Raw genomic sequence first — 19,320 nt, 5'->3', positions numbered from 1 at the left:
CATGATTAATCACAAACATAACCCATTCTGCCAATAAAGCAGAGGCACATATTACTTACAGTCATCTACGATCTCGGAGCTTTACCTGTATCTGTTGTAAGGAGTATCTGAAGCATGTGCGCCATGGTGATCAGATGGAAGAGATAGAGGTGGTTATATGAAGAACTAAGTGGTGACGGCTGCAGATCCACGGTGTCATCCCAATACAAGGATGGGAACGCTAAGACTGCGCCGACCTATAAAGGGAAATGGACAGCAACAGGGTAACTGAGAAAGGCCACGACAAACCAATTTCCTAACTAACTGTAAAGGGGACCAAATGATGCAGTTTGTAGTTGTTTTGTTTTGAAATAACCACCATACTTTTCCTGGTGATATTCAACAGAATGTCTTAGATTGTAATTATAATGTACCATAACTGGTGAGCGAAGGCCATCACTAAGTCTCCCTTTGTCGAGCCTCCCTGTTGTAGGTAGGCCTAAGTAGTGGTCCTCTGCTGAGCAGGTCTGAAGATTCTGTATTATAAATACTTGGATGTTCTTAAAAAACACTGACATGACACACAGGCCTCATTCCAATCCAACAACATCAGACTCTGAGGCAAGGCCCAGTTGTTAGGATTCTTTTTAAGATTCCTCGGGGGATTCCAAAAGAGAGTCAGGGTAGACAGCTACTGAGTACAGACTTAGGTTATGAGGTACAAATGGGGTGGTGGTGGGATTGGCTAACTCGATAGCCACAAAATCCATGGTTTTCAAACTTACCACTATTCTTCACTGAGCTAGGTTTAAAAGAATAAGATTATTGCATGGATAGAAAAGTTGCATAAAACTCCCAAGAGTTGCCACCTCTTCATGGGTGGTTTAAGGAAGCTGCCATGTGCTTATGGCCTGGTCTCTATCAGTAGATAATTAATAATTATATTTAATTTATAGCTTCCATGGTAATTCACTGCATATGATATAAACAAGTTTAAAAAAAGGGAGTGGGGAGGACCCATAACAGAATTAGAAAAAGGTTATTTTTATGTATATTATCAAATATAAACTAACTACAAGACCAATTATAAATTAAAAAATCGCTGGGCGTGGTGGCGCACGCCTTTGATCCCAGCACTCGGGAGGCAGGGCAGGCGGATTTCTGAGTTCGAGGCCAGCCTGGTCTACAAAGTGAGTTCCAGGACAGCCAGAGCTATACAGAGAAACCCTGTCTCGAAAAACCAAAAATAAATAAATAAATAAATAAATAAATAAATAAACAAACTTAATTTCATTTTAAAAATAATTTTGATGTTTCAGTGAAATCTGTATTTGTAAAAGAATGGATAACACATCAAATGTAACACCTTGAACATCAAAACTTTATTATTTTGAACAGTAAACATGAATTTAAGTAAGAAAACCATGAATTATAAAGCTTGGTGACTTCAAAGTCATTCTACTGAACACTCACCAGAACATGGAAGAGATCCACGGAGAGAAGGCCTGGTGTATTTTCTGATTGTAGGTTAGGAAGAATAACTAAAACAAAATTAATATAATTCAGTCAGTGAAGCAGTGATGTGCAATGGGGTAGAGGACAGAGATGAGTGCACCACACTTTTAACATATGGTTGTCCCTTTCTGCGAGAGCTCCATAGCCTCAGTAACAGTGTCAGACCTTGGGGCCTCCCCTTGAGCTGGATCCCACTATGGGCCTGTAGCTGGACCTTCTTTTCCTCAGGCTCCTCTCCATTTCCATTCCTGTAATTCTTTCAGACAGTAGCAGTTATGGGTCAGAGGTGTGACTGTAGGATGGCAACCCCATCCATCCCTCACTTGATGTCCTGTCTTCCTGCTGGAGGTGGGCTCTATAAGTTCCCTCTCCCGACTGTCAGGCATTTCATCTAAGGTCCCTCTCTTTGAGCCCAAGAGTCTCTCATCTCCCAGGTCTCTGGTGCATTCTGGAGGGTTCCCCACCCCCAACTTCCTATTTCCTAAGGTTGCCTATTTACATTCTTTCTGCTGGCCCTTAGGGCTTTAGTCTTTTTTCCTCACCTAATACCAGATCCCATGTCCACTTTCCCTCCCAGGCCCCTCCCTCTCTCTCCACTTCGATATTTCTTAAACATTGGATCACCAAACAGGCAGCATACACTAGCTGATATGAGGCCCTCCACACACATACAGTAGAGGACTGCTGGGTCTGTGTTCATTCAGAGATGATGCACCTAACCCTCAAGAGACTGGAGGACTCAGGGAGTTAGAGGTCAGGTTGGGGTGGTGGGGGACATCCACGTGGAGACAGAGGAGTGGGCAGGAGGTATGAGATGTGGAAGTCAGAGGGTGAATCAGGTAGAGGGAATAAAATATGGAGTATAAAAAACTAATTAATTAATAAAATAATTTAAAAAGAAAAAAAGAAGAAGTAAACCATGGGGAAAAAAGATATGGTTGTCATAATAACAAGAAAATGTAACAGAATAAAGGGCCACTAGAAACTCTTATATATAGCTTAAGAGTTGGAAGATAAGATTTAGAATAAAAACCTGAGATAGATTAGAAACAAGGGTACATGCTTATCACTTGTGAGGCTCCAATCTACTCCCTAGCAGCCCCCCACCTTCCACGTCTGAGTGCTGAATGTCTGACTCGATTTATGTACAGGTGACTGAAGCCAGTGCTGAATGTGCTAAGCCAGAGCTGTGCCTGATCTAGCTCCTGCCGCAGAAGAATGGCTTTTATAGAAACATTTCCTCTATCAATTTCCACCAACATTCCTTCCTTCCTTCCTTCCTTCCTTCCTTCCTTCCTTCCTTCCTTCCTTCCTTCCTCCCTCCCTCCCTCCCTCCCTCCCTCCCCCTCTCTCTCTCTCTTTCTTTCTTTCTTTCTTTCTTTCTTTCTTTCTTTCTTTCTTTCTTTCTTTCTTTCTTTCTCTCTTTCTTTTTTTGGTGTTTTGAGACAGGGTTTCTCTGTGTAGCCCTGGCTGTCCTGGAACTTACTTTGTAGACCAGGCTGGCCTCGAATTCAGAAATCCGCCCGCCTATGCCTCCCACATGCTGGGATTAAAGGCATGCTCCACCACTGCCCAGCTTTTGTTTTTTTTTAAAAGATGTATGTATGTATTTATTTAATGTATGTGAGTACACTGTAGCTGTGCAGATGGTGTGAGCCTTCATGTGGTTGTTGGGAATTGAATTGTTTTAGGACCTCTGCTTGCTCCAGTCAACCCCGCTTGCTCAGTCCTTGCTTGCTCCAGCCCAAAGATTCATTTATTATTATATATAAGTACACTGTAGCTGTCTTCAGACACACCAGAAGAGGGCGTCTTTGACCTTCAGAAGAGCAGTCAATGCTCTCACCTGCTGAGCCATCTTGCCAGCCCTCCACCAACATTTAAATGTTTTATAATATATAGCATGTGAGCAGATTAAGGATGGTGAACAGGGAGACCTTGCAGTGGAAAGGAGGACACAGAAAACCTTCCTGCATAATGCTCAGTGGTTAAGAGCAATGGATGGTTTTCCAGAGAACTTGGGTTCAATGCCCAGCATCCACATGTCAGCTTACAAATGTCTGTAATTTCAGTTGTAAGGGATCTGACACCCTCACACAGACATATATGTAGGCAAACTACCAGTGCACATTAATATAAACAAACAAACAAACAAACAAATTAAAGAAAAGGAAACAGAATCCATTTAAGAAAAAAAATCTTCCTATACAGAATTATATTATATGGATTATATTGGGAGGAAGTATAGACAGACTGAATATGATATACATTTATGAAAATATCTCTTATTCTCAAAGAAACTGAAATTTTAACTAGACCTAACAACCAACTTAATAATATACTTTGGGTTCACTTAGGACTTGGCTTAACATCCTGCCTGCCTATTTTCTGCCTTTGAGAGAACAGTGTTAACCGACCTCACCGGCATTGGCTTTCCCTTTACAACCAAAGCTAATGCATTATGTAACTTCCATGCCCCTGACCCAGACAGCAATACAATTGTGTAAATATATGTGTGTTATGAATTAATTTAAAACAGCAAACAAGTTGAAAGTGCCCTTATGCAACAAATATCCACCATAACTGTTGGAAATGGCATGTTGCTATGTTGCTATTGCTTGATAACAGGATGTTTGCAGTACCATGTGCTCTGGGGGCATTTGGAGATAAACATCTCTGTAAAACTCAGGATTACAAGACTAAAGTATCCCTTATTCATTCTCCATACCATGCTTTCTGTGCTCTTTATTAGGTAAAAGACACAGAGTAAAAGAGACAGACATTAGGTAGGCATAGACAGCCAAGTCAGAAAACATAAGCTACAGGCAAATGGAAGACACAGGGAGAAGTGGAGAATTCTACTTGGGCTCAATTTTGGTTAAATTAATCCCAGGGGAAGTGCTGAATTTCCTTTCTTTGTGTGGCAGTGGCACATTTTGGTGCCTCTGGGGATACCATTAAGTGGGTTTAATTGACAAATACTACAAAGTATTATCTCTTTAATTTGATCAGTCTTTAATGAAAACTAAGGAGGAAAATGTCTGGCAAGGAACTGAGATCAAGAAGTTAAGGCAACAGGATTTTCATCTCTCTTTGTGTTTGTTGAGCTGGCCTTGCTATGCAGTCCAGGCTGGTCTGGGAACTAAAAATGCTCCTATTCAACCTCATAAGTGCTAGAACTACAGGTATGATCCATCATGCCTGGCTAGAAACAGTTTTGTATATATAAAAGCAAGAAAACAAATTGCATGGTTTTACTTTTATCTGTGTGTATAGGTGTGTGCAGAGGAGATAGGGAGGGCAGAGGCCAACCCTGTATGTCCTAAGGTGCTGTCCACCTTGTTTTTCTGAACTAGGATGTCTCATCTGGTCCTATGGCTCACCAATTAGGCTAGGCTTGCAGGCCAGCCAGCACCTTGAATCTACCTGTCTCTGTCTTATTGGTGCTGGTATGAAATTTCCATACCACCATGCCTGATTTTTATGTAGGTGTTGGAGAACAAAATCAGGTCCTCATATTTGCTTGGTAAGTATTCTACAATACTACAACTATTGTTTTAAAAATTTAAAATTTATTTCAGTGTGCATGTGTGTGCATACAAGTGTATGCACATGCTTGTAGGTATATTCATCTGTGTGTAAAGGCAGAGGCCAGACAAGGATGTATTAGCTTTTCTTCTACCAATCTCTGTCTATTCCTTTGAGTCAGTTTCCATCTCAACCGAGGGCTAACATTTTCTTGGCTCACCTGGACCAGCAAACCCCAGTGATTTTCTTGTCTCCACTCCTATCCCATCCTCACCCCCAAAGCTGGAGATACAGATATTTGTGGCATGCTTGGATTGTTACTTGGGTACTGGTACGTGAGCTCCACTCTTCATGACAGCAGAGCAGTCTTAACCTTTGGGCTATCTCTCCAGCCTCAACAAAAACTAAGGGAAACAAGTTTCTCCTCTGACTAATTTCTTATATTTTTGGTTGTGGGCCTAGCCTTTAATGGCTGAGCCATCTCTCCAGCCCTCAATTCCAATATTCTAAGCAAGTAGCATAAATATTATGATTTTTGGATACAAGATTGAAATAGGTTCTCATATTGGCTATTTGTTACAGGGAAGCAGTTTAACTTTTCTAAGTCTACAGTATTTACAGATTGCTGAGGAGTTTATTAACAGACTTTTGAAGGATTTATATTAGGTGTGGCATATAATAACCATGAAGTATTCTTTTTATGCTCTATCTTAAACTAAAATGATCACAGGGTTTTGCGACCAAAGGGCTGAGTGTCTGTGGTGGTTTGAATGTACTTGGCCCATGGGAAGTGGCACTGTTAGAAGGTGTGGCCTTGTTGGAGGAAGTAAGCCTTTATCAGGGTGGGCTTTGAGGTTCTGTACTCAAGGTGCAGAAGAGAGCCTCCTCCTGACTGTCTGCAGAGGTCAGTTTCCTTCTGGCTGCTTTTGGATCAAGATGTACAACTCTCAGCTGCTTGTCCAGCACCAGGTCTGCCTGCATGCTGCTGTGCTTCCTGCCATGATAACTGACTGAACCTCTGAAACTGTAAGGCAGCCCCAGTTAAATGTTTGCCTTTATAAGAGTTGCCTTGGTCATGGTATCTCTTCACAGATGGTTGTGAGCCACCATGTGGTTGCTGGGAATTGAACTCAGGACCTTTGGAAGAGCAGTCAGTGCTCTCAACCCCTGAGCCATCTCTCCAGCCCTCAGCAACACCTCTGATAATGCAGTCAGTAGCATTATCTATATACCGATCTTATTTTCTTTCTGGGATTACAAACTGCTTTATAGTCAGGACATTTAAATAATTTCCTAATCCCTGTCCTGAGATTTGTTCTATTCAGTGACTGGAATACTCTCTTTCATCATCAAATTTTTCTTACAAACAGTTCTAAAACTTTACCCCAAAGTTACTATAAATATTTACTTTAAAATTTCTTTGAAGAGTGGAGTGTGGTTAGCACAATCTTAGTCCTTGGCAACCCGTGACAGGAAGATGACAGGAAGTTTGAGTTCCAGGCCAACAAGAGCTACAAACTGAGATCCTGTCTCAAAAATAAAATTAAACTCCATTAGAGCGACAAGTTAACTGTAGCATGCTTATTCTTCATTTTATAGATTGCTCATTGCCCTCTTTCCCCTTCTGAAGTATTGGTGATCAAACCTATCCTTATGTATGCTGGCACAGTGAGCTACATCACCAGTTCTTGCACCTTACTAGTTTACAATCATGGGTATTATGCCTTATTCCTCACTATAAGTGAGGACGATAATTTTCTCAAAGACAGTGATCATTCATTCAATCATTCATTCATTTATGTGTATGTACACATCTGTGTGTCGCAAATAATTCCTGTGATTGTGTGACATTTGGACTTCTGGGATGTTTTCAGGGGGTATATAAATGCTAGGGGCCCAGTAGATGGAGTCAGTGGTCAATGGTTGTTGATCATTCGGGGGGATTGGTTGCAATTTGTTAGTAGTCATGCTCAAAGAAGAAACAAAGGAAAGGAATTAGATTCAAGAATATCTTTTGCCGGGCATGGTGGCGCACGCCTTTAATCCCAGCACTCGGGAGGCAGAGGCAGGCGGATTTCTGAGTTCGAGGCCAGCCTGGTCTACAAAGTGAGTTCCAGGACAGCCAGGGCTATACAGAGAAACCCTGTCTCGAAAAACCAAAAAAAAAAAGAATATCTTTCTCTCACCTACCCCCATCCTTTTTTCTCTCCTATCTAGTGATGGGGGTGAAGCATGGGGATAAAGGATGGGAGAAAAAAAGAACCCGCAAAGTAGCAAAAACTGCTACAATCAGTAATTCAGCCAACCAGAACATTAATGAAAAAAATTATTTAAAAATATGATTTTCTTAAAAAATTTCATTAAAAGTCCCTCTCAAAATAACCTTAAGTAGAAAAAGTCTCCATTAGTCAATTAAAGGGCACAAGTAAACTGACTCTGCCTCCCGAGTGCTGGGATTAAAGGCATGCACCACCACGCCCGGCGATTTATCAACTCTTTTTTTTTTTTTAATTTTTAATATTTTTATTACATATTTTCCTCAATTACATTTCCAATGCTATCCCAAAAGTCCCCCATAGCGCCCCCCACTTCCCTACCCACCCATTCCCATTCTTTTGGCCCTGGCATTCCCCTATATTGGGGCATATAAAGTTTGCAAGTCCAATGGGCCTCTCTTTCCATTGATGGCCGACTAGGTCATCTTTCGATACATATGCAGCTAGAGACAAGAGCTCCGGGGTTCTGGTTAGTACATCATGTTGTTCCAACAATAGGGTTGCAGATCCCTTTAGCTCCTTGGGTACTTTCTCTAGCTTCTCCATTGGGAGCCCTGTGATACATCCAATAGCTGACTGTGAACATCCACTCCTGTGTTTGCTAGGCCCCGGCATCTTCTCACAAGAGACAGCTATATTTGGGTCCTTTCAGCAAAATCTTGCTAGTGTATGCAATGGTGTCAGCGTTTAGAAGCTGATTATGGGATGGATCCCTGGATACGGCAGTCTCTAAATGGTCCATCCTTTCATCACAGCTACGAAATTTGTCTCTGTAGCTCCTTCCCTGGGTGTTTTGTTCCCAATTCTAAGAAGGTGCACAGTGTCCACACTTTGGTCTTCATTCTTCTTGAGTTTCATGCATTTAGCAAATTGTATCTTATATCTTGGGTATCCTAAGTTTTGGGCTAATATCCACTTATCAGTGAATACATATTGTGTGAGTTCTTTTGTGATTGTGTTACTTCACTCAAGATGATGCCCTCCAGGTCCATCCATTTGGCTAGGAATTTCATAAATTCATTCTTTTTAATAGCTGAGTAGTACTCCATTGTGTAAATGTACCATAATTTCTGTATCCATTCCTCTGTTGAGGGACATCTGGGTTCTTTCCAGCTTCTGGCTATTATAAATAAGGCTGCTATGAACATAGTGGAGCATGTGTCCTTCTTACCGGTTGGGACATCTTCTGGATATATGCCCAGGAGAGGTATTGCTGGATCCTCCGGTAGTACTATGTCCAATTTTCTGAGGAACCGCCAGACTGATTTCCAGAGTGGTTGTACAAGCTTGCAATCCCACCAACAATGGAGGAGTGTTCCTCTTTCTCCACATCCTCGCCAGCATCTGCTGTCACCTGAATTTTTGATCTTAGCCATTCTGACTGGTGTGAGGTGGAATCTCAGGGTTGTTTTGATTTGCATTTCCCTGATGATTAAGGATGTTGAACATTTTTTCAGGTGCTTCTCTGCCATTCGGTATTCCTCAGGTGAGAATTCTTTGTTCAGTTCTGAGCCCCATTTTTTAATGGGGTTATTTGACTTTCTGGAGTCCACCTTCTTGAGTTCTTTATATATATTGGATATTAGTCCCTTATCTGATTTAGGATAGGTGAAGATCCTTTCCCAATCTGTTGGTGGTTTTTTTGTCTTATTGATGGTGTCTTTAGCCTTGCAGAAGCTTTGTAGTTTCATGAGGTCCCACTTGTCAATTCTCGATCTTACAGCACAAGCCATTACTGTTCTATTCAGGAATTTTTCCCCTGTGCCCATATCTTCAAGGCTTTTCCCCACTTCCTCCTCTATAAGTTTCAGTGTCTCTGGTTTTATGTGAAGTTCCTTGATCCACTTAGACTTGACCTTAGTACAAGGAGATAGGAATGGATCGATTCGCATTCTTCTACATGTTAACAACCAGTTGTGCCAGCACCATTTGTTGAAAATGCTGTCTTTCTTCCACTGGGTGTTTTTAGCTCCCTTGTCGAAGATCAAGTGACCGTAGGTGTGTGGGTTCATTTCTGGGTCTTCAATTCTATTCCATAGGTCTATTTGTCTGTCACTATACCAGTACCATGCAGTTTTTATCACAATTGCTCTGTAGTAGAGCTTTAGGTCCGGCATGGTGATTCCACCAGAGGTTCTTTTATCCTTGAGAAGAGTTTTTGCTATCCTAGGTTTTTTGTTATTCCAGATGAATTTGCAGATTGCACTTTCTAATTCGTTGAAGAATTGATTTGGAATTTTGATGGGGATTGCATTGAATCTGTAGATTGCTTTTGGCAAGATAGCCATTTTTACAATGTTGATCCTGCCAATCCATGAGCATGGGAGATCTTTCCATCTTCTGAGATCTTCTTTAATTTCTTTCTTCAGAGACTTGAAGTTTTTATTATACAGATCTTTCACTTCCTTAGTTAGAGTCACGCCAAGATATTTTATATTATTTGTGACTATTGAGAAGGGTGTTGTTTCCCTAATTTCTTTCTCAGCCTGTTTATTCTTTGTGTAGAGAAAGGCCATTGATTTGTTTGAGTTAATTTTATATCCAGCTACTTCACCGAAGCTGTTTATCAGGCTTAGGAGTTCTCTGGTGGAATTTTTAGGGTCACTTATATATACTATCATATCATCTGCAAAGAGTGATATTTTGACTTCATCTTTTCCAATTTGTATCCCTTTGATCTCCTTTTGTTGTCGAATTGCTCTGGCTAGGACTTCAAGTACAATGTTGAATAGGTATGGAGAAAGTGGACAGCCTTGTCTAGTCCCTGATTTTAGAGGGATTGCTTCAAGCTTCTCACCATTTACTTTGATGTTGGCTACTGGTTTGCTGTAGATTGCTTTTATCATGTTTAGGTATGGGCCTTGAATTCCTGATCTTTCCAAGACTTTTATCATGAATGGGTGTTGGATCTTGTCAAATGCTTTTTCCGCATCTAACGAGATGATCATGTGGTTTTTGTCTTTGAGTTTGTTTATATACTGGATTACGTTGATGGATTTCCGTATATTGAACCATCCCTGCATCCCTGGGATGAAACCTACTTGGTCAGGATGGATGATTGTTTTGATGTGTTCTTGGATTCGGTTAGCAAGAACTTTATTGAGGATTTTTGCATCAATATTCATAAGGGATATTGGTCTGAAGTTTTCTATCTTTGTTGGGTCTTTTTGTGGTTTAGGTATCAGAGTAATTGTGGCTTCATAGAATGAGTTGGGTAGAGTAGCTTCTGTTTCTATTTTGTGGAATAGTTTGTGAAGAACTGGGATTAGATCTTCTTTGAAGGTCTGATAGAACTCTGCACTAAACCCATCTGGTCCTGGGCTTTTTTTATTATTTATTTATTTATTTATTTATTTATTTATTTATTTATTTATTTATTTATTTTTTTGGTTTTTCGAGACAGGGTTTCTCTGTATAGCCCTGGCTGTCCTGGAACTCACTCTGTAGACCAGGCTGGCCTCGAACTCAGAAATCCGCCTGCCTCTGCCTCCGGAGTGCTGGGATTAAAGGCGTGCGCCACCACGCCCGGCTCTATGTCTCCTTTTTTATTTCTGATTTTGTTAATTAGGATGCTTTCCCTGTGCCCTCTAGTGAGTCTGGCTAAGGGTTTATCTATCTTGTTGACTTTCTCAAAGAACCAGCTCCTTGATTGGTTGATTCTTTGAATAGTTTTTCTTGTTTCCACTTGGTTGATTTCGCCCCTGAGTTTGATTATTTCCTGCCGTCTACTCCTCTTGGGTGAATTTGCTTCCTTTTGTTCTAGTGCTTTTAGGTATGTTGTCAAGCTGCTAATGTGTGCTCTCTCTAGTTTCCTTTTGGAGGCACTCAGAGCTATGAGTTTTCCTCTTAGAAATGCTTTCATTGCGTCCCATAAGTTTGGGTATGTTGTGGCTTCATTTTCATTGAACTCTAAAAAGTCCTTAATTTCTTTCTTTATTCCTTCCTTGACCAAGGTATCATTGAGAAGAGTGTTGTTCAGTTTCCACGTGAAGGTTGGCTTTCTATTATTTATTTTGTTATTGAAGATCAGCCTTAGTCCATGGTGATCTGATAGGATGCATGGGACAATTTCAATATTTTTGTATCTGTTGAGGCCTGTTTTGTGACCAATTATGTGGTCAATTTTGGAGAAGGTACCATGAGGTGCTGAGAAGAAGGTATATCCTTTTGTTTTAGGATAGAATGTTCTGTAGATATCTGCCAGATCCATTTGATTCATAATTTCTCTTAGTTTCTCTGTGTCCCTGTTTAGTTTCTGTTTCCATGATCTGTCCATTGGTGAAAGTGGTGTGTTGAAGTCTCCCACTATTATTGTATGAGGTGCAATGTGTGCTTTGAGATTTACTAAAGTTTCTTTAATGAATGTGGCTGCCTTTGTATTTGGAGCATAGATATTCAGGATTGATAGTTCCTCTTGGAGGATTTTACCTTTGATGAGTATGAAGTGTCCCTCCCTGTCTTTTTTAATGACTTTGGTTTGGAAGTCAATCTTATCAGATATTAGAATGGCTACTCCAGCTTGTTTCTTCATACCATTTGCTTGGAAAATTGTTTTCCAGCCTTTCATTCTGAGGTAGTGTCTATCTTTTTCTCTGAGATGAGTTTCCTGTAAGCAGCAAAATGTTGGGTCTTGTTTGTGTAGCCAGTTTGTTAGTCTATGTCTTTTTATCGGGGAGTTGAGTCCATTGATATTAAGAGATATTAAGGAAAAGTAATTGTTGTTTCCTGTTATTTTTGTTGTTAAAGTTGGCATTCTGTTCTTGTGGCTGTCTTCTTTTAGGTTTGTTGAGGGATTACCTTCTTGTTGTTTCTAGGGCGTGGTTCCTGTCCTTGTACTGGTTTTTTTCTGTTATTATCCTTTGAAGGGCTGGATTCGTGGAGAGATAATGTGTGAATTTGGTTTTGTCGTGGAATACTTTGGTTTCTCCATCTATGTTAATTGAGAGTTTGGCTGGGTATAGTAGCCTGGGCTGGAATTTGTGTTCTTTTAGTGTCTGTATAACATCCGTCCAGGATCTTCTGGCTTTCATAGTCTCTGGTGAAAAATCTGGTGTAATTCTGATAGGCTTGCCTTTATATGTTACTTGGCCTTTTTCTCTTACTGCTTTTAGTATTCTATCTTTATTTAGAGCATTTGTTGCTCTGATTATTATGTGTCGGGAGGTATTTCTTTTCTGGTCCAGTCTATTTGGAGTTCTGTAGGCTTCTTGTATGTTCATGGGCATCTCTTTCTTTAGATTTGGGAAGTTTTCTTCTATAATTTTGTTGAAGATGTTTGCTGGTCCTTTGAGTTGAAAATCTTCATTTTCATCCACTCCTATTATCCGTAGGTTTGGTCTTCTCATTGTGTCCTGTATTTCTTGGATGTTTTGAGTTAGGATCTTTTTGCATTTTACATTTTCCTTGATTGTTGTGCCGATGTTCTCTATGGAGTCTTCTGCACCTGAGATTCTCTCTTCCATCTCTTGTATTCTGTTGCTGATGCTCGTATCTATGGTTCCAGATTTCTTTCCTAGGGTTTCTATCTCCAGTGTTGCCTCATTTTGGGTTTTCTTTATTGTGTCTACTTCCCTTTTTAGGTCTAGTATGGTTTTGTTCATTTCCATCATCTGTTTGGATGTGTTTTCCTGTTTTTCATTAAGGACTTCTACCTGTTTGATTAGGTTATCCTGTTTTTCTTTAATGATTTGTAACTCTTTAGCAGTGTTCTCCTGCAATTCTTTAAGGGATTTTTGTGCTTCCTCTTTAATGTCTTCTACCTGTTTACCAGTGTTCCTTTGTATTTCTTTAAGTGTGTTATTAAAGTCCTTCTTGAAGTCCTCTACCATCATCAGGAGATATGCTTTTAGATCCATGTCTAGCTTTTCCGGTGTGTTGGGGTGCCCTGGACTGGGCGAAGTGGGAGTGCTGGGTTCTGATGATGGTGAGTGGTCTTGGTTTCTGTAAGATTATTACGTTTACCTTTCGCCATCTGGTAATCTCTGGGGTTAGTTGTCGTTGTCACTGTTTAAAGATTGGAGCAGAAGCTGTGTTCCACTCACCAGCAGTCTCAAAATCCTGTGGTGGGGGTCGTGGGTAGCTGGCGGTACCCCGGTGCTGGTCCAGCCGGAAGAGGCCTGTGGTCCTACTCAGGCTGGTTTTCTGCTTCCCTAACTAATGCAGTCTCAGGTCCCGCGCGCAATTGGATTGGAGCAGAAGCTGTGTTCCACTCTCCAGAAGTCTTAAGATCCTGTGGCGGGTGTTGTGGGTAGCTGGCGAGTGTCAGCCGACCCTGCGCCCTAGCTACCCCGGTGCTTTTCTGACCAGAAGAGGCTTGTGGCCCTACGTAGGCCGGATTTCTGCCTCCCCAACCAAAGCAGTCTCAGGTCCCGCGTGATTGGACTGGAGCAGAAGCTGTGTTCCACTCACCAGCAGTCTCAAAATCCTGTGGCAGGGGTCGTGGGTAGCTGGCGGGTGTCAGCCGACCCTGCGCTCTAGCTACCCCGGTGCTGATCCGGCCGGATGAGGCCTGTGGCCCTACTCAGGCCGGTTTCTGCTTCCCTAACTAATGCAGTCTCAGGTCCCGCGCGCAATTGGATTGGAGCAGAAGCTGTGTTCCACTCACCAGAAGTCTTAAGATCCTGTGGCGGGCGGGTGTTGTGGGTAGCTGGCGAGTGTCAGCCGACCCTGCGCCCTAGCTAACCCGGTGCTTTTCTGACCAGAAGAGGCTTGTGGCCCTATGTAGGCCGGATTTCTCTCTCCCCAACCAGAGCAGTCTCAGGTCCCGCGTGATTGGACTGGAGCAGAAGCTGTGTTCCACTCACCAGCAGTCTCAAAATCCTGTGGCGGGGGTCGTGGGTAGCTGGCGGGTGTCAGCCGACCCTGCGCTCTAGCTACCCCGGTGCTGATCCGGCCGGATGAGGCCTATGGCCCTACTCAGGCCGGTTTCTGCTTCCCTAACTAATGCAGTCTCAGGTCCCGCGCGCAATTGGATTGGAGCAGAAGCTGTGTTCCACTCACCAGAAGTCTTAAGATCCTGTGGCGGGTGTTGTGGGTAGCTGGCGAGTGTCAGCCGACCCTGCGCCCTAGCTATCCCGGTGCTTTTCTGACCGGAAGAGGCTTGTGGCCCTATGTAGGCCGGATTTCCGATTTATCAACTCTTATATCAAATAAAGAAGACTCAAAACCACAAACAGACAGAAGAGACAAACAGGGCTACTGCATATTAACAAAATTATCAAGATGTAACAAGTATAAATTGAAGTTTGTTTGTTTATTTATTTTGGTGCATCAAGACAAAGTATCTCTGTTTAACAACCCTGGCTGACTTAGAAATTTCTTTGTAGACCAGGTTGGCCTCAAACTCACAGAGATCTGTCTGCCTCTGCCTCCTGAGTGCTGCCCAGCTCCAAAAGTATATAAAAAATAAAAAAATATATATTTATATATATTTATGCATGCTTTTGGAGACAGAGTCTCTCTGTGTAGCATTGACTGTCCTGGTACTCACTTTGCAAACCAGGCTGGCCTTGAACTCATCAAGATATGCCTGTCTATGCTTCCCAGGTGCTGGGATTAAAGGTTTATGCTATCACAGACTCAGACAAAAGTATTCATTTTAAAATTACAATCCTTAAAGGGTAGCTGTGCATCAGCTTCTTCGGCGAAGTCTGCTGTAGGGAATTAGTCTTCATCAGTGAGTGTTTGTAATCAGTACAGTATGTCATCTCCTAGATGAAATATACTGTCATAAAAGCAGACAGGTGAATTCTTACATAATAATTAAAAGAAGTCCCTACCTGACAGGAGCCGAACCAGATGTTTCTGTATCAGGACCTGAGGGCAGGTAGTCCTCTGTGCAACTGCAAACTGCATCAGCGCCTTCAGACCGTTATGCTAGATTGAGAGAAAGGTAAGACAGAATGATACAAGATGACAGTTAGGTCAGGATGATAAGTAACCAATCCTAGCCTACTATATACTAAGGCATTATATACTTTATCGAATACTCATAATATTTTACTTTTTGAGACAGGGTCTTTCTATGTATTCCTGGCTAGCCCTGGGACTGAGGAATCTTTCTGTGTCCTCCCAAATGCTGGCATTAAAAGGCCAGCACCACCACACCTAGCTACATTATTTTTAGTACTTAAAAAATGCTTTATAATTTCACTATACTTTTGAATTTTCCATTAAAAAGAAATGTTACCTATGAGCATTCCAGTTCTCAGCTTTGTTCTGTTTCCCAGATTCAATTTTTTTTAAAAAAGATTTGTTCATTTTTTATATGTAAGCATACTGTCGCTCTCTTCAGACACACCGGAAGAGGGAGAACAGTCAGTGCTCTTAACCACTGAGCCTCCAGACTTGCCCTTTTAAACATGGGGCTTTGAATCCTGTATAAACTTTATTTCTAGAAATTCTAAAATGATAGTAAGAAGCCATGGAACAACTAAAATACACATTCTTCTTCCCAGGAGCAGTGTGGGAACTACAGGGACACACACTGGACTGTGAGTTTCTTGTAGCCCCTGTCAGCAGACGAGGGAGGAGGGGATGCCTGGTAAGGCAGTGGACTGGGAGCTTCTGCAGGTGCCCAAACATAGCTAACTAAGTACATTTCATGATTCTGTGGGGATATGGGCAAGAAAGACTAAAGAGACAGGCAATAATAATTATTACTGGGGCTGGGGAGATGGCTCAGTGGTTAAGAGCACTGACTGCTCTTCCAAAGGTCCTGAGTTCAATTCCCAGCAACCACATGGTGGCTCACAACCATCTGCAATGTGATCCGATAGCCTCTTCTGGTGTGACTGAAGACAGCTACAGTGTACTCAAATATATAAAATCAATAAATCTTTAAAAAAATAATTATACTATTATAATAATATTGTTGTTATTATTAATGATGAGAATTTAGTCAAGTGCTAATTTTTTTCTGTGTATATGCACACACAAATGGAAATCAGAGATAACTTGCACAGGTAGTCTCTCCTTGCATATGTGTCCTGGATATTGAACTCAGATTATCAAGCTCGGTGGCAAGTGCATTTACCCACCAAGCAGTTCACAGACCACTGGGTTGCCCCCCCCCCCCCTTTTGAAGCATGACTCCGCTTTACACGCCCATTTGGAACATGTACATTGAGGCCTCCATGAACGTATAGCTCAGGCTGACACACAGCCTCTGTTGCTTTGCTCAGCCTTGATTTTTTTTTTTTTTAATGTATGTATGTATGTGTACACTTGTATGCACATATACTGATTATTTTGGCCAATTTGACACAAGCTAGGGTCACTTGGCAAGAGGAAACCTAAATTGAGAAAATGTCCCCATTGGATTGACCTGTAGGTGGTTCCACTCCTGGGTAGGTGGTCCTGAGGCGTGTAAGAAAGCACAGTGAGCAAGCCATGGGGAGCATGGCAGTAAGCACTGCTCCTCCAGCCTGTGAAGTCCCGGCTTCCAGGTTTCTACATTGAGCTCCTGCCCTGACTTCCTTCCTGATGGAGTGCAGCTCTAGGCTGACATAAACCCTGTCCTCGCCAAACTGCTTTTGGTCACAGTGTTTTATCATAGCAATATAAACCTAACTAACACAGTGCATGTATGTTAGAGCACATGCAGAGGTCAGCGACAATGTGGGTCAGCGACAATGTGGGTCAATTTGTCCTTCTACAACGTATACTTTGGAGATCAAACTCAGTTCACTAGGCATCATGGCATGTGTCTTTACCCACTGAACCATCGACCCTGTCCTGAGTGTCTAGACTTTAACTCAGCATGACTACCTGTCTAGAGCAGAATCCATTAATATTCAATGTTAGCATTGTGAAGCATCAGTGAGGGGAAAATACAGGCTGTATCTGGTTTTAGGCTCAGCAATACAGGGGAGGGCAGGAAAGCAGTCAATAATGAGAAATTTGTGTGAATTACACTTACTACTGAAATGGAGAAAATTCTGTAAAGCATATAGCATTAACCATCATGTTTACTGAAACCAAGCTCTGCTGCTCTTTATAGAAGAGGGAACACAGATGTTTCAGTGACAAATAAGCTAAGGAATCCCCTTTCTAAAACAGTACCCCAGAAACGACTGAAATCTACTGGCATATGCATACCTGTCTATTTTGAAGTGCTCCAAATAGAGGTTTTCCTTCATCTCCCAACAGGTTTTCTTAAAAAAGAAAAACATAATAAATTCAAAAGTATTATACAATTTACTGTTTTACCTGTGGTTTGGTTTGGTTTGTTCTTCACTGTGGAGACCATGCTAACCTTAGTCTGAGTAAATGCACACCAGTGCATTGTCCTATACACATGCTGCGAGTCTAACACGTTTGTGAGTGGCACCTAAAATCTACCCTGAGACTGAAGCAAGAAACCTTCGGGGAAGAAAGTGTACACATGTTACTCAATCCAAATTATGACACACCATAGTATTCCAGAAAGGGGTTTAGTGATGAAAATGTAGATTTCATAAAAACTGTGACCAAAAAAAAATGTATTGAAGGGAAATCTAAACTTGCTTGGATAAAGATGATGTGAAAGAGACACACTACTGTCTATGTAATGACACCACCCACTTATAAACTTCAGTGCTTCTTGCCTACTTTGCCAATCCCTGGGAAACTTCCAATATGGCAAAGCATCTGACACGTTAACAGTCAGACCTAGTTCTGCCAAATCTTTCTCTCTTGGCCACCTCATACTTCCTCTTCCAGTAAATTTTGTTTGTGACTTTGGTTGGTTCTATTTTCTTTTTTCTCTCAAAGTATAAAATAACTGTCCTGTAAAGTCCTGAGCTGACTCTTCATTTGCATTTGTTCTTGATCTAGTATTGTAAGAGTGCCACTGTTTGACCACAGTGCTTAAGGCTAGCCTTCAAAATACTAGCCAATAGCATAGAGCTACTACAGTAGGTGAAAAAGATATAAATATTAAAAATTCTCAGGCCACACCAATACACTGAAACAGTAACAGTCCTCAAACACTGCAAACTCTTCCAAGCCATCAACAGTGGAGCAAACATGTTCTGTTCAATCAATGTGAATTCTGTCTCATTGACTCCTCGCAAGCATCTTTGACTTCATTTCTTGAAGAGGTTTTACCGATTGCCTGGATGGTGAACGCACACGTGCTCCAGGTCATCATGGGCACTCGTGGGTCTAGTTCATCAGGAGGCACTTTCAGGCCGATTCTGTAAATTGTTGTGGCAAAGAGAATGACCATTTCCTTGATACTATGTGAATATTTCACCCTAAAAATAAAGTAAGAAGAAATTTGTACAGTGAGTTAGAAAAAAGGGCTACTTTCTGAGAAGCCTCATTAGGTCATAAAGCAACAGGAACAATGAATTCCTTTTGACATTAAGTGCATTAGTTTCTTTTGTCACTGCTGTGACCAAATATTGACAAAAAACAACTTAAGGCAGGAAGGGCTTAGGCTCATGATGTCAAGAGATACAGTTCATCATGGAGGGAAGCCTTGCAAGAGGAGGCCATCACGGCTGGGACAGCAGGAGCGTGAAGCTGCCTGGTCACGTGTGTGTGTGTGTGGGGGGGGAGGGCTCTTTTTTTCCCTTGCTCTTCAGTCCAGTCACCCAGCCATGGCATGCTAATAGCCACATGGTCCATGTATTCCATGTGGACTCCCTCCCTCAATTAATCCTCTAGAAAAAACCTCACTGGGGTGGGAAAGATGGCTCAGAAGTTAAGAGTACTGGATGCTCTATCAGAGGATCAGTTTGAATCCCAGCACTCACATGGAGGCTAACAACCCTCCATAATTCCAGTTCCAGGGGACCTAATGCCCTCTCTTCAAGCCTCTACAGGCACTAGGCACACAAGTGATACACAGTCAGAAATGAAGACAAAACACTCACACATATAAAATATAAAATAAATCCTTTTTTAAAAAGCCCACACACAGACAGACAGATCCAAGTATGTTTCATTAAGGTAATATTCTTTTTTTTTTTTTTTTTTTGGTTTTTTTGAGACCGGGTTTCTCTGTGTAGCCCTGGCTGTCCTAGAACTCACTCTG

General features: G+C 41.7%; 1 protein-coding gene across 2 annotated transcripts in view; it reads right to left on the bottom strand.

Moving 5' to 3' along the window:
* Positions 1-19,320, bottom strand: part of Ubr1 (ubiquitin protein ligase E3 component n-recognin 1) — a 133,716-nt gene that overhangs the window by 21,033 nt on the left and 93,363 nt on the right. For both annotated transcript variants that reach the window (XM_021184371.3, XM_029469902.2), the window contains exons 35-39: positions 18,387-18,535; positions 17,397-17,452; positions 15,077-15,173; positions 1,453-1,520; positions 86-236 (exon numbers count right to left, since the gene is read on the bottom strand). In XM_021184371.3, coding sequence (XP_021040030.1) covers positions 86-236; positions 1,453-1,520; positions 15,077-15,173; positions 17,397-17,452; positions 18,387-18,535 — 521 coding nt within the window. The remainder of the gene's footprint in view (positions 1-85; positions 237-1,452; positions 1,521-15,076; positions 15,174-17,396; positions 17,453-18,386; positions 18,536-19,320) is intronic.

The sequence above is a fragment of the Mus caroli genome, unplaced genomic scaffold, assembly GCF_978045245.1.
Source record: "Mus caroli unplaced genomic scaffold, Mus_caroli_1 scaffold_2, whole genome shotgun sequence".
NCBI lineage: Eukaryota > Metazoa > Chordata > Mammalia > Rodentia > Muridae > Mus > Mus caroli.
Note: the sequence above shows the minus strand (reverse complement) of the source record. Positions and strands in the feature narration are given on the sequence as shown.